Source organism: Lineus longissimus, chromosome 1, assembly GCF_910592395.1.
Source record: "Lineus longissimus chromosome 1, tnLinLong1.2, whole genome shotgun sequence".
Classification (NCBI taxonomy): domain Eukaryota; kingdom Metazoa; phylum Nemertea; class Pilidiophora; order Heteronemertea; family Lineidae; genus Lineus; species Lineus longissimus.
The window spans coordinates 20,968,856-20,983,808 of NC_088308.1; the positions used below are offsets into that span (position 1 = coordinate 20,968,856).

General features: G+C 41.3%; 3 protein-coding genes across 5 annotated transcripts in view; 2 read left to right on the forward strand and 1 right to left on the reverse strand.

Moving 5' to 3' along the window:
• Positions 1-93: 93 nt before the first annotated feature.
• On the forward strand, positions 94-6,062 carry LOC135491690 (hexosaminidase D-like). Its single transcript, XM_064777714.1, has 14 exons — positions 94-156; positions 776-872; positions 987-1,151; positions 1,418-1,505; positions 1,744-1,822; positions 2,056-2,141; positions 2,406-2,571; positions 2,925-2,993; positions 3,339-3,534; positions 3,926-4,008; positions 4,260-4,341; positions 4,463-4,570; positions 4,913-4,999; positions 5,403-6,062. The coding sequence occupies exons 2-14, from the start codon at positions 850-852 to the stop codon at positions 5,617-5,619; spliced, it is 1,449 nt and encodes a 482-aa protein (XP_064633784.1). The 5' UTR covers positions 94-156; positions 776-849; the 3' UTR covers positions 5,620-6,062.
• Positions 6,063-6,177: 115 nt separating this feature from the next.
• Positions 6,178-14,953, forward strand: part of LOC135491678 (FAD-dependent oxidoreductase domain-containing protein 2-like) — a 65,968-nt gene continuing 57,192 nt past the window's right edge. The window contains exons 1-5 of one of the 2 annotated variants that reach the window (XM_064777676.1): positions 6,178-6,331; positions 6,872-7,057; positions 8,050-8,205; positions 8,421-8,458; positions 8,696-9,474. The gene's annotated coding sequence lies outside the window, so the exon portion shown is untranslated. The remainder of the gene's footprint in view (positions 6,332-6,871; positions 7,058-8,049; positions 8,206-8,420; positions 8,459-8,695; positions 9,475-14,953) is intronic. The other variant, XM_064777686.1, reaches the window with a different exon arrangement.
• Positions 9,468-14,165, reverse strand: LOC135491699 (hydroxylysine kinase-like). Of its 2 annotated transcripts, none has more exons than XM_064777734.1 (6): positions 14,126-14,165; positions 13,329-13,595; positions 12,384-12,524; positions 11,904-12,043; positions 11,414-11,597; positions 9,468-10,590 (listed from the first exon to the last, which is right to left on the reverse strand). In XM_064777734.1, the coding sequence occupies exons 2-6, from the start codon at positions 13,570-13,572 to the stop codon at positions 10,148-10,150; spliced, it is 1,152 nt and encodes a 383-aa protein (XP_064633804.1). In that variant the 5' UTR covers positions 13,573-13,595; positions 14,126-14,165; the 3' UTR covers positions 9,468-10,147. The 2 variants fall into 2 exon arrangements, with proteins under 2 accessions (XP_064633804.1, XP_064633795.1); XM_064777725.1 differs by lacking the exon at positions 14,126-14,165 and adding an exon at positions 13,832-14,103.

The window sequence follows — 14,953 nt, forward strand, 5'->3', positions numbered from 1 at the left end:
TGAGTGTTGACTGGTTCCAGCTATCAGATCCAATAACTAGTTCCTCGCCCTCACACCTGGCGCGCTTACACACGGGGACGTTCTGGTTGTAGTCGGGGACGTTTTGACCCGGGGACGTTTTGTCCGGTAACGAACTGACAACTCTACTTCTTTAACGTGAGTTAATTGTAATCTTACCCTCTACACACCAAAGTGATTTATATAGGAAAACAGATGAACTTCACCGAAAACTAATGATGTGTTGATGAGTTCAATGCATCCTTCAATTCCTTTGATTTTCTTGGCGAACTGACGTCCGACAATGATCCGTTGACGTGTAGGCCTACCTGCACTGCCATTGTCTGTAAACAGTTATCTATTTTCAGACGAAACTTAGTCCCTCACAAACTTTGGTCGATTCCGGAGAGAACATCTCGTCTCATTTAGCCAATTGGTCAAGTGTTTCTTTCATCATGCCTTTGACTCGGGCTGGGAGGGAGGGGGAGGCGAATGCCACACTTACTTTGTTCCTCTTCTTGATATGATGGCTCATTGGCTGTAAGTTGAGGTTGTGACTATGTCTCAGTCACTAGATGACCAGTCAATGAACTAGACAATCATTAGTGACCTGCCCAAGATCACAAATTCTTTAAAGCCCATTAGAAATGTGTCAAGATTGAATGCCACTGGGCCACAAGATAGACAGGCTGTGTTGATTTTTTGTGACCTTTTTACCATACGTTCATGCAGCAACTTGCAAAGAAATAATGCATGTGTCCTTTCTTATCTCTTAAAGGTGATGAAATACTTATTCGAGGCCTGAAACAGGGAAATTTAACTGGTTGGCCTTATCAACTGATAAAGCTTGCAATGGACTCCACTGAAGGCCACAGGTAGGTATAAACTTCAGTTTACATGGCCTCGAGCTATGTTTGTTTGTAAGAATGAAGTGAGAATTGAAATTGAACGGAAGTTTCTTTTATCCTTCCTTTTAATTATAATTTCAGATTGGTTCATCTCGATCTAAAGGGTGCTCCACCAAAGATCAGTTACTATGAGAAACTATTCCCCCTCCTGCACCAGTTAGGTGCAACTGGTCTTCTTGTTGAGTATGAAGACATGTTTCCGTACTCGGGGGAATTGGAAGTGTTGGCATGTAAAGATGCATATAGGTAAGGCTTCTTCAGAAAGATTTGCTCATCAAAAAAGAGTTAACTTGCAGGTGATACCAAAGTATATTTTAAAGCTAGCTTATTTTTGGTAACACTGTGTAAAAAGGTTATGCAGCTTTTGTTATGGGACTTATGCTTCATTGAGTTGTGTCAAAGGAATATGTTTATGAAATGAAACATAAGGATTTAAAGTGTATGAGGCTGTGCTTGGTAGCGGACTGAGTAAGGGCATCATAACACATGTATGATATCCAACTTCTTTTCAGGAAAGATGAAATAGAAAAGTTCAAATCTTTGGCTGAAACTAACAATTTGCTAGTGATGCCCCTTGTTCAGACCTTTGGTCATTTTGAAGTGAGTATTTTTAGGGTCTCTCCTGATGATGTGTGTGTTGGGCATCCTTGCACCAGAAAACGTGTGATGGGGCAAATAGCCCTGCGATATGCCTAGACAACTTTGAAAACAGAGCTTCCAGGTCAATTTGCCAGAGTTCGCATCTGAGTTTGACTCGAATCAGCTTTTACTGGGGAAAAGACTACTGGGTTTTGAGGGAAATATATATATTTTAGATTTGCTGTTTATTTGTTTTCAGTTTGTTCTGAAGCATGACAAATTCCGTCATTTACGTGAGGTGCCTAATTATCCAATGGCACTCTGTCCTGCATTAGAAGGTGAGTCTGAATACTATACATACCAAGTTCCAGCAAATTTGCATGCATGATAACTGCACTACGGCATTGTGTATAACTGCATTTCTATTTTTCTGAGCCGCCAACGAATAAGAACGACGTGCCCCATTCAGTTTAAAAGTGACAGAGGTCTTGTTTTCCTTTTAACTCCAATACTTTTCCCTGCATCCTGAATGAATACGATTTGCTGATTGTATTCAATAACCTCTTTTCAGAATCATTCAAACTTGTGTGTGATATGATAGGTCAAGTAGTGGAGCTTCATCCTGGTCTTCCATGGTTCCACATTGGTGCTGATGAGGTGAGCAACACAAGTTCATTAATTTCGGGGAGAACATTTGATCTGATGGAGCCAATTTCTTCTTCATACTGGAAGTGATTGGGGAAAATTTGACAACACTCAGTCGAGGGCACATGCCACGCTTTGCGTTGCCTTTGTTTGAGAGCTTTTGCTTATCATATTAAGAAAAGACATTCAAATGCAATACATTTTCATTGTAACAATTATGTCAGTTAGGGCCTAGTTCTGAACCATATCGTCATTCTCTGTTTTGTCTTTCTGTAGGTCTTCCACATGGGTGTGTGTGATAAGTGTAAGAGCAAAAAGTTACACGACATCTATCTAGTGTACATCAAGAAACTTGCCCTCCACTTACGGAAGCAGTATCCAGGAATGAGGCCTGTTATGTGGGATGATGTATATAGAGGCTGGCCTCTTGAGTTGTTACAAGGTTAGCAAAGGTTCATTACTCGATAAGTCAGGCCAAGTGAAGATTCATTACTAGATAAGTCTGGCCATGTGAAGGTTCATTACTAGATAAGTCAGGCCAAGTGAAGGTTCATTACTAGATAAGTCTGGCCATGTGAGGGTACATTACTAGATAAGTCTGGCCAAGTGAAGGTTCATTACTAGATAAGTCTGGCCATGTGAAGGTTCATTACTAGATAAGTCAGGCCGGGCTATGATTGTACCACCTCGCCATTCAGGCAATAGCTGTTTACAATATGGCATGACACTAGACTCAAATGGCATCTTTTAAGCTTGACGGATTACTGAGGTTAGTTAATCATCTTTTCTTTCTAGGTTCTGGTATTGGTGATTTAGTTGAGCCAATGGTCTGGAACTACAATCGCACTTTGCATTTCCCTCCTGGTTAGTGACAGTTTCCTTAAAATTCTCTGTATCAATGGGAATGTTTGGAATTTTGTACAGAATATTGAACATAAAGTTATATGTAAAGATCATTGTGTTTCCATCCTCTCCCGTGAGTAATAATGTTTATACAGGCTCCAGATGAGTATTGGCTCATACTTGACTGATGCTCATTCATTGCTCAGCCACTGTGATGTGGGAGCTTGTACGTTGCAGTTGTATTTCAGTTCGAGAAATGTTAGAATTCGGATACGTATCGGAATTCAGATACCCTATCAGAATTCAGATACCCCATATTTTTGCTATCTCTGAAAAAAATGTATATTAACATTTACCTTTCTACAGGTATCTGGGAACGCTATTCTTCGGTGTTTGACAACATCTGGTTTGCCAGTGCTTTCAAGGGTGCGACGGGGTCAGCCATGTACCTGACGGACTTCGGGTATCACTGTGATAATCATCTTTCCTGGCTGGCGGTGATGAAAGAGGAAAAAGCAAGGCTGAAGACAATCAGAGGAGTTGCTTTGACTGGATGGCAAAGGTAACACCTGCTATACCAATTTACAGTTCATGAAATTAAATCATGCTGGGTTTTAGAAAAACAAGATTATAATTGGGCTTGTTCACAAGTCAGTGATGGCAATCAGGAGACTTGCATATGGCAAATGTTAGTGGGTTTTCTGCGGGACGGCTAGCATGAGACTTGTCTTGGGACACTAAGATGCTGTCCTTTGATCGAAAGGTGTCCCAACTCTACTTGCTGATTGAGTTGATGATGGCAAATGAAATGATTATCTTACCACTCATTTCATCAATCTGGCTGAGGTTCAGTGGAGGGGATTTCCCTACTGTGGGGCAAAAGTTAAAAACCCACATGACTCGTGTTGCTACTGCTGGCTCCACCCTCGATATACATGTATTTTGAATTTCAGGTATGACCACTATGCTGTCTTATGTGAGATACTTCCCGTCAGCATTCCATGTTTAGCTTTATGTCTTCAAACCCTTGTGAATGGTGAGTAAACAGCTTTAAGGAAATATTCAGTATAATAAGGAGTTTAACTGCAAACATCAGCATATTTTGAAGGTGGACCACAAACATTTTTACCAAATATGATGGTTGAATTGGACGTACGTGTACTTCATCTTAGTCGACAGTCTTCAACTTATATCTGAAACCAGCTCCATTATAACCTAAATAATGAATCAGTCGGTTTCAAAACGTGAGTATAAATGGATATTTACGTCTTCATTTTTCTCCTTCAGGTTCGTTTACTCCAGATATTCACCAAAATGTCTCACAAGCTTTACACTTCAAAGACCTCATTCCATGCAATCCTTTCCTCGTGTGAGTATAAATTGTTATTTTTTCAAAAGTTGACAAATGAATTTGGACATTCATTGGTTTGATCATATAACATCATACAGAAGCGATGATGATTGTAATATCCTCAGATTGTTCTTTTCAGCACTGAAGACGTTTTGTGTGGCGACTTCCCTGGTAGTGCCATCTATAAATTGTTGCACATTCTGCTGAAGATGAATGCAGAGTATGAAGATTTCTTGAAGGATGATAGGTGAGCTTCATTTTGCAGTAGTTACATTTATCAACCCGTCTTCTGCATTCCCTCTCAGAATGTGTTGTGTACCACTGTGTTTGGGTGCCAATTGGGGTAACTGGCATATTGACTCCGTCTTTGGCTGGGAAGGAGGAGGCCACAAACTACCGACACCTCTGTTAAAACAACTCTTTCTAAGGACAACACATTTGTCAGTCCTGTGGGTGTCCCTAATAGAGAGGTTCTACTGTACTTATGTTTCTTGTGAGGATGGGTATTTTGGTCAGTTTGTAACAGAAGATAAATTACAAAATAGGCCAGCATTGCCGGCGCTATTCACCGGTGCTACTTGTGTTTCAGACTGAATGGATGGATGACCCCCTTTCATATTAAACACGGCTTCACCAATCCTGTGCATATAGAGCATGTCATGTGTGGAGCAACAAGGTAATTTTCCCTTCACAATATTACCCATTTTTGGGTTTCATTTTATAAACCACATCTCTATGTTTTTACATACATGTAGGCCGTTTATACGTAAGATAGGCCGCCCCTTAACTGGCTCAATAGCGTTGACGCAGTAAGTGCATCAAAGCAGACATGCATATATGATTATGAATAAAAGCAATGGCATTGCCTTCTCCTGACACCATCTGGCTAATTTGTTCCCTTATTGGTGACCTACTGATGACTTCTGTCCTCCTTCTTCAGGGTTCTTGAGAACTTCAAATGAATCCTTTCAAGATTTAACAGCAAGAACATCCTGTTGCATTTAAGCCTGTTTTCTGACTTCAGTATACTTTGTTCCCTTATTGGTGACCTACTGATGACTCCTGTCCTCCTTTTTCAGGGTTCTGGAGAACTTAAGACAGATCCTTGCAAGATTACAGCAAGAACTGCCTGTTGTCTTCTACCAGAGTATGGTTGAGGAATGGCTGGAAATTAATGTCATTTCGAAGGTGAAGCAGATGGAAGAAATCGTCAAGAATTGTACAAAGCAGATTGCAATCGGTGGACGAATAGCTGATTACGAAGGAGTTGAGGAGTCGATGAACGAATGCACATAATTATTGGATAATTTTGCGAGACGAGTGCTGTAAAGCAAGTAGGCCTACTATTAAGCCGGGACATTTTTGTGTGCATTTGAATTTTGCGATTGCATACATGTATTGTTTCAATCATCACAAATCTGTAAAAACTACAAGTTTCCTTTGGTGCCAAATCCTGACAATATCAGGCTATTTCACTCGATACATACTTACTCCCTTAATGCGTGAGGAGAAGTCGTGTTGTAGGTCCTGTTTGCAAGAGGATGCTGGTGCCAGCACTGCCGTGGTGTGTCATTTCCATTGAAATGTTTGCCAAAGTAAACAAACAGTGTAGGCCTAATACTTTAAAGTTTGGTGCTACATGTACATGGATATCTGTGAAATCATGCCTCGAAAATAAAAATTAATAAATATGGATACAAGGGATACTCTTGTTGTCTAATCTTTGATTTTGGAACACACTGGTCCGTTCATGGTATGTAAACAAGTCCACGTGGTATTCCAGCCTGACGATCTATTTTTGACGTCTGCATATTTTATGATAATGAGCAAGCTTCATTCGTTTAGTTCTATTGAGAATTATCCAAATCGCAAAAGTTTACCAAACCAATATTTTTGCAGTTTTGAAAGAGCATTTATAACAAGATTTGCAAACGCGATAGCAGAAGTCGTACATAGTACCCAGTGTTTGTGACAAAGAGAAATTGGCACAAATCTTTGACTGCATCCTGTAATTATAAGGGTTTATAGGTCACTCTGTATAGTGTATCCCAAAAAAACTTGAATTTGAATGCCCAAACTTGAAACTTCATGAACACCAATGCATGAACTCGTCACGGGTGTCAAAAGGGAATGAGTTTACAATCCCCGTTCACGGCCCTAAAAAAGGTCATTGGTTGACTCAAGTTTACTGCACCAACACTGAGCAATTCTGAAATTCCGATAACACCATGATCTCGGCCCACAACCTTCCCTCCTGAGTCCTGTGTCTATTAATGCGCGAAAAATGCTTGCTGATGCAGTATTCCATCAAGATCAATCAAGATCAAGAACACACTGTCACAACTATGTCGCATGACTTTGTAGTTGTCAGTTCCAGAAACTGCCTTACCCTACCGGTACCTGATGTAGGCCCGCCGCCTATATGCCTAGGCTATACGATTCAGCTTGAGGGAAATGATAGGGCTTCCCAATTTACTGGACACTTGGGATTTTAAGAAACTACTATATTGAATAATATGATGATATAATTTTTTTTGTTCAACTGCAGGGATCCTGTTCATAGGCCACTATCGGAATATCAACAAGAATGGAAGAAGATGTTGATGCGACTGAGCGTAGCACAGAGACATTGCTTCAAAAGTGTCGGAATTTTGCCAAAAGTTATGAATTCAACCTTGGTGTCGGTGCATTTTCGCTGACGGTGGGAGTCATTATCACTGCTGTGATTCTTCAGGTGAATACTACACGAGTACTTGTTGAAGGCTTTAAATTTTAGCACTGCAATCTGTTCAGAGCTTCTCGGGACGTAGTTTTTGGGGGAGGACCCAGCTGTGTAAAATTTATTTACTAGGCACCAAAATGGTGGACTGATGTCAGGAAAGACGTATAGTCATCAACATTGCTATGGGTATTCGAAAACCCTGGATCAACAAACACTGGACTGGACTGGACTGGACTGGCTTCAACGTCACTGCTCACCATCGCCTGCATCAACATGGCGACAACAATGTATTGAGAAACGACGGGGAAATGGGACATGGTATCAGTCTGATAAACTTATAGAGGCCAATACTATCTTCGCCGTGGCTATGCCATGTGCTATGTACATGAGTGTAGGCGATACACTACGATGAATTATCGATATTATCAGGCCGGTCCGGTGGCACACATCTGCCAATTTCATCATGTTAATGGCGTGTCAAGACCCACAAATCACTCAGATGTCTAGAGCAGGCACTTGTACATATTTCTGTTTACACAATACATAACCATACCTATTCTGTCGTCGCCAATTATCGTAAAATCTACGATAAAACCCGGGCGACTTTTCGGGTGACGCCATGTTCATGATGTTGATGATGGAATTAGGCGGGAAGGGATTCGGCAGGGTTGTGGGAATTGTATAACTTTTAGAAAATTCCAGGTGGTGGAGGGCGCTGAGTCATAGTCCAGTCCAGTCCAGTCCAGTCCAGTGTTTGTTGATCCAGGGTTTTCGAATACCCCATTGCTATGTGGCACGCTCTATGATTATTAAGTCATTTAAACTCTGGCAAGCCCAGTTCTAAAATAAGCCTAAATGCCCTACAAGCTTCATGGTATCATCAGTGCGTATGGGCACAGTCAAATCTCGCTGCGACAAAACAGAGCAAACTTTTCAGTTTCAGAATATAAAGTCTTAAAAGGATCTCTAATGTTTTTTGTGACCACTCAAGTGTTATTTTTCAGGATAGAAGTAATGTCTCAAGGGGCAGCATGCACCTCATTGGTCCAGTCTTCATAGCTACTGGTATTGTCATCATCGGCAAATCTTTGCTGTTCAGGTTTTTGAAAAATTACACCATAAGATGGCGGGCACGTAATCGATCAGGAGGAAGGCATGTGGTAAGAAAGACCGGTTATGATTCAGTTACTTGGGTTTCTTGATAAAAGTTCCCTGTTCAAGGGGTCTAGGCATTCTGGAATCTTCTGGCAATTTTAAAGAGCATATTGCTGGACACACCCTTTAATCTTCAGCTCTGCCTTAACATTGAAGCAGTAACCAAAATTGATACCTGGAAGAGATTTGATTCATGAAGGTTTTTTCTTTCTCTTGAAAGGGTCAGCAAGTATACACTGGTCACACTGGGACAGAAAGGTGAGTTTTGAGTTTTGATATAGATGAGTTTTGTCAGTCCCATAATCAACAATGTACAAATTAATCACATATCAAGAAAATATCTTTACTATTCAATCTTTTATTATTTGTTTTTCTGTCTTTGAGAGTTACAATTGGAAAAAGAGACAAATTAGTGTTTGAAAATTAAGTTCAACCACAAATTTTTCCACTCAGAATTGGTAAATAATTATCCATATCTCATTCAATTTCTTCCAGTGCTGCTGATATTCGTTTTGCGGATGACCCGCCTCCCTATGAAGCGGCTATAGCAACTTCAACAACCAATATAGCAAGCTCACAAATGACGATAGCTACCACTCTTGACAGTGTCAATGACGAACCATTACCTCCACCTAGCTATGAAGAAGCCACACGGCATACGCCACTTATTCCTCCAGAGCCCACGGTAGCCGCAGCAGTGATAAGATGACAGCGAGCAGATGCCACACTTGAGAGTGTTCACGAGGAACCATTACCACCTCCACCAACCTATGAAGAAGTCACACAGCATCCTCCACTTATTCTCCCAGAGCCCACGGTAGCTCTAGCAGTGATAAGATAACGGCGAATAGATGGCACACACCAGGAACCATTGCCTTCTCCTCCCTAGTCATGAAGAAGCCATACAGCATCAAATAATTATGCATTGCTGTGACAAGTAGCATGAATATTGCGACAAGTATTACGTACCAGCAGGAATGTGTTCCAGGTGCTAAATGTGTGAAATAATTGGTATAAGTAATAAGTATGTATTAGTATAAGCACTGTATAAGATAATGCTCTCGATTTGAATTAATTTCCTTCCTAGATATATGTACAGGTGTGCAGTGTTATATTTTCTTTTTCAACAAATACTGGGTTTCAATCATCAGGGCGTAGCTCAGAATTGCATCTATGTAGTTCATTAATTGGGAACGATAACGGATAACAGAGGAGAGACAAGGTTAGGACTACTATCGAATTTAGATCTGAACAGCATCTATGAAAAGGCAAAGGCAAGTGATAATTTGTATGTATATTTCGTACTGACAGGTTTAGTCTGGTTACTGTAAGGTGCAGGTGCTAGCAAACAGTCAAACCATGACACTAATATTTTAATGGATATTTTTACTGTGACTTATAATGTAACATGTACACAACGATGTCGATGTTTCAGGGAGACAGGGTTAGGGACTGACCGATATTGGTAGATTTGAACTGCATCTATGAGAAAAAGGGGGCAGTAATAAGGCGAACATGACATTTTCAAATTGGTGGAAGTACAACTGTTCTAGAATTGTATAATTTGGACATAATTAGTTGTGGATTTCTTTTGATCTTCTGAGTGCAAAGTTTTATTTGTAATCCTCTGAATCCAAAGATGAAATTGGTTTATACGTGTACTTTTTTATAAGATGGGCATTTATGATGTGTGCTTTGGTCAGTTTTCTCAAAGTTGTTATAGAACCTTTTAGGTATAAAGTATAAAGGCTTTTATTTCTCTTGTACAGCGTGGACAAATATTTTTATGTTGTATGATTTTCAATACCGTTGTTAGAATATATTGTAAAGAAATGAATACCTTCACCAAGATTTTTCGAGTTTTATATTTACAGAGAATTACAAGAATTGATTAAGACTAGCCTTTATTTGTTCTAAAGGCATCAGTGCTCTATTGTGGTGTGTAATTTAGACATAACTCTTCCTTACAGAATCCCAAATAGTATAGAGATCCTTTTCAGATTTTTCCTCAACTCTGTCCAATATTTGCAAAGCATCTTCTGTGTGTTTTCTAACGTACTCATTGTCTGCGCCCTCCCCTCCCATCGTCCAGAAGCCGATAACTACAGTCTTATAAAGTCTTGCAAGGATGCAGTCACGAATTACGTTCAGCTCAATTTCGGACAGCTTCAAAGTACTCAAAAACCCAGCTAAAACGTGACCCCCTATTTCAAAAATATCATGCGAGTTTTGAAATTGATACATGAGATGGGTCATGCAAATGGCAATCTCATGTACAACATATCCAATTGACGTGTCGTATATGTCGATGAGTCCACTGATTATTGTTTCACCATTGTCCGATATTTTTACTAGAATGTTGTGTGGATTGAAGTCGCCATGAATTGGTTCTGCAAAAGAAAGAATACTTCGTTACATGTATGTTAGCATATCTTTTGGTCTTTGTGACATCTATCCGTATAAGTGCTGGTTGTGACATATGATCAATGGTTAAAGCTTATAATTCTCTGCCTCTGACAGTGCAAATCATCAGAAAACAGTAGGTTGTGCCTATGTTCACCTGAGTCCAACTTGCCACTGATTTCATAAATATGACTTTGGTCACCAGTTTTCTGACTGACTGTGCGATGCATGAATGGATTGTACCTTTGTCCTGATTTTGACCCGACTACGACGCCAGTCATGTTGACACTACCGTGCGATTCTGTGAGGTTAGTTTTTGGATCGATAGCAAAAGTTTCAATACAGTGTGCCTCTGTCCTCATTGACTGTGACTTCAGTGATTTTGACAATGTGCAATGACAACATCATCATGTTCACTCCTTGTGACAGTGCAATGCATCAGAAGACTGTGCCTTTGTCTTCATAATGATTGTGCCTTTGTCCTCATCATGATCTAACCAGAACTCCCAATTCATTTTGCATTGTACGATTCTGGTAACATTGAGCTTGGTTCTATGTGACTGTGCAATGCATCAAGAGATTGGACCTTTGTCCTTGCCCTGATGCTAGTGGCCTATTGGCTAAGGCTCTTTGAGACATTGCATAGTGTGATTGTGACATTGTCCAGCTACGTTGCTTCTCGTAAATCTTTACTCCTGCTGGCGATATGAAGTGTGATTTATTGCCGTCTCCCATGCCCAAACAACCAGTCATTCCTTTGTCCTGACATTGAAGAAAAAAACTACAAAAGGGCGGTAATAGCACACTTACGCCTTTTTGCCCCAGCAATCAGCGCTGGAATAGTCACACCCTCGAAGTGCCTGAGAAAAGACTGCAGTCTTTCTCGGAATGCAGAGTCCTTTATGCTCTTAGATTTTTCAAAAAAGTTGTCTAGGTTATCAAGGACAAAAGTGCCTGTATGATTCTCGTAGTCTTCATTGGTTAATTTCGATTTCTGAAAATAAATACATGTATATTACATAATGAGTAAGCAGCTGCCAATGGAGCAGGAGTGAGTTTATTCTGTTCTTTTGGCTGTGACTTTGTTGTCATAAGTAACCAGCTCACTAGTCATCTCACAGGTTCCCGAGAAGGAAGTGAGAACGAAAATTTAAAAATGAGAAGTGGCCGACACCGGATGGAAAGACACCGTCTGGACGATATTATCTATACCTCGGACTGCAGTGGACCGGCCTCGTCCCTCACCCCGACAGTATGAATAGGATGACGAAATGAACTACCCGGGGAGTCTAATAACTACCTGCAAAAGTGCATCTACTTGAGCCACAAATTTCCCCGCTTCAAAGAATGTTGCAGACGATATGTTTGTCAGGGAGGCCATTTGGTTTTCGGGGAGGAACGTGAACAACCTGACGCAGTAGGAACCATGGGGTACTGAGGCTGAAAAGTAACGGCATTTCATGGTAACGCAGTCATTTACGAGTTTCCCCTTATCCTGTCAACCGTGAAATGTTCGCGAAATTGGCGATTTTTTCATTTTCATTAGACGGAAGACTTTATCTATATCGTCTTCCCAATTCGCCATTTAAAGTAGAGGGGATGTAAAAGCCTTGTTGGTCAGTGTTAGTAATACTTCTTTTAAATCTCCTCTTGCAAAAGAACGAAGAAATTTCTAATGCCGAAAATTGTCGCGGAGAGGAGATCAAACTATTATGATGATAAAGAGATCACATCATAGATTGACATTGCTTTTACATATAAATCCGTGGTGACATCTTACCGAGTTCTTCATCAGGTACCAAGCTCCCATTTTCGTGATGGATGTTGACCAAATAGATGTTTGTTCCGTTGAGATTCTTGACGGATTGAGGAGCGTCAATGCCGTTTTTCTTCAGGTATAACAGGACCTGGCATTGCGTTTCTAAAATTAAATTGACAAATCACCAAGCAAATATTAACTGGTGGGTAAATGTGTTGCGATACTGGTTCCAGTACGGATTAAGGATTTGTTTTTCAACCAAACTATTTTCGCTCTGTGTATGTTACACTCCAGATGCAGTGGACAAGCTGGCTTCGTCATGTCGCCCGGCATAGGAAGGGCGATCAGGATGACGAAATGGACTGCATGGGAGTGCACATGTAAACCTTTCGCCAACTAACTGACGCCAACCGACCGCAAATGGTTATCTCAGATGGCTGTCTCAGGACAGCTATGCGAATCCGTCCCAGCCGGCAGGAAATACGGTAATTGGGAAGACTATCCGGCACAGATTCGAGATTTGGGATAGGAGATAGTAGGAGATCTCCGAGGACTAGACTCATCTGGTCGAAGTAAAACCTGACGTGTCAGGTCTGTGTCGAACTCGGTCGTCGCTGGTACATGGTCGAAGTAAAGACAGACGTGTGAGGTATGTGTCGAACTCGGTCGTCTGGTCGCAGTCAAGACGAGACGGACGCGTGAGATCTGTGTCGAACTCGGTCGTCGCTGGTCGAAGTAAAGACGGACGTATCATGTCTGTGTCAAGGTCGGTCGATGAAAAAATTGAAATCACCTAATGAGCGTGTCCAGCGCCTGGGAGACCGGGTTTTTACTATCTACACTTTAATGCGCGTTGTAGCCGCGAAAAGGAAGCGAGTTGGGTTTCAAAGTGGCGGGGGGACTCAGTAACCTTACTACACCGGTGCAATCTATCATACCATAAATCTATTAGATTTAAGTACTGACCTATGTAGGTCTGTTCCAAAGACTCCTCCTTGTTGGTGAACTTCAGGAGATAGCCGTGCGGCCAGATTGTGTCTACCAGCGTGTTCGAGTGCTGCTCCTCTACTTTCACCAAGAAATTACAATCAGAGTAACTGTCCAGTTGCTTGATGGATTTGACGCTCATTCCAAAGACGTCCTTCAATATTTTAGTAGCTGTCCCTTCCTTGACTTGAGGCTGCGACGGAATGCTCATCGCATCTGCCATTGTGTCTTTTTATACCATAGACCCTGAATGGATGAGAATGCAAGTTTTCGTCGAATCATTTTGAGATCCCTGCCGAGAACCATGGGTGATATGAATAAAGACTAGCAAATGTTTTTATCTAAAACTCCATGTACATTTACACTAGGCCTTTCTGTACAAAATTGAAGTAAAAGCATTTGCTAGTCTTTATTCATATCACCCATGGTCTCGCTTGTCAAAAGTTACTTTATTTATACCTTAACCCAAGAGACAGACTTACCTTATAGAGATCCTTAAAGGGACCTTACTATCTCGGAGCCTTGTGTGTCAAGATTCTCCACTCGTGTCGCCGACTACCCAGGGGTACTGAAACAATCTGCACACGGTTGAGGATGGCGGTTACGACAACAGCCCGTCTCTGGAATCCGTCCAACAAGGGCTCCAGTAGGCCTACTACCGCCGCTACACTCCGGGCGCAGCGGACAACAAAAATCTAACGAAAAAGGGGTGGATGGGAATGATGATGGGTTGTCCCGGTGGGGTGGGGGTTGCAAGCAGGTGAGATTCGACTTACCAACACCTGACGTGGCACTAGACTCATAACCTTGTCCCAGATCTCTGTGGCTTTGTTTGAACACAATACGCCTAAAGTTATCAGAATAAATTACATGAAGTCAACGATAGGAGTCTCTACTACATATATATCGCAGTAGATGGGGAAACTTTCACGTTGTGTACAAGAACTGTGTTTTCGCGCATCCCCTAAACGCCAACTTGAACGCCTATTCATTGTTCGACCTGATAAACGATGTCGAACTATGGGTTAGGTTTTCATGTTTCGTGGCTATTTGCCAAAAACCCCCTATTGCTGAATCAATTGCGACCCATGAAGCCCTTTAACAGTGCATATTCATCACTACACTCCGGATGCAGTACCGAACTCGGCGTTCCTCACCATAAGGAGACGAAACTAGGATGACACGATGGGCTGCCAGACTGCTAGAATAATTCCCCCTCCAAAAGTGACGACTTGGGGCGGTTCCCGCCCAGTACCTTACACCGGACAGCATACAGCTTTGCATTATTGCCTTTGGCCCTTTAAATGAATGAGAAAACGTCAGGTCTTGCCTGCTCATCACGGTCTTGACGCAGTGGACCGGCCTCGTCCCTTCCCCTAAACATGAAGGAAGTATGAATATAGGATGACGAATGTACTGCTTCAGGAGTTTAAAGAATGAGAAGATATTGATAACAAAATGTTTTTTAAATGGCAAGTCGCTGAAATACATGTAAACGCTTAGTTTCTGAAATAGCTTTGTGATATACTGTCAAATATACGCTTTGCTATTGGCAATGAGAAAACAGCACTCAGTGATTTAAAGATAACGTCAGATTATAAGGA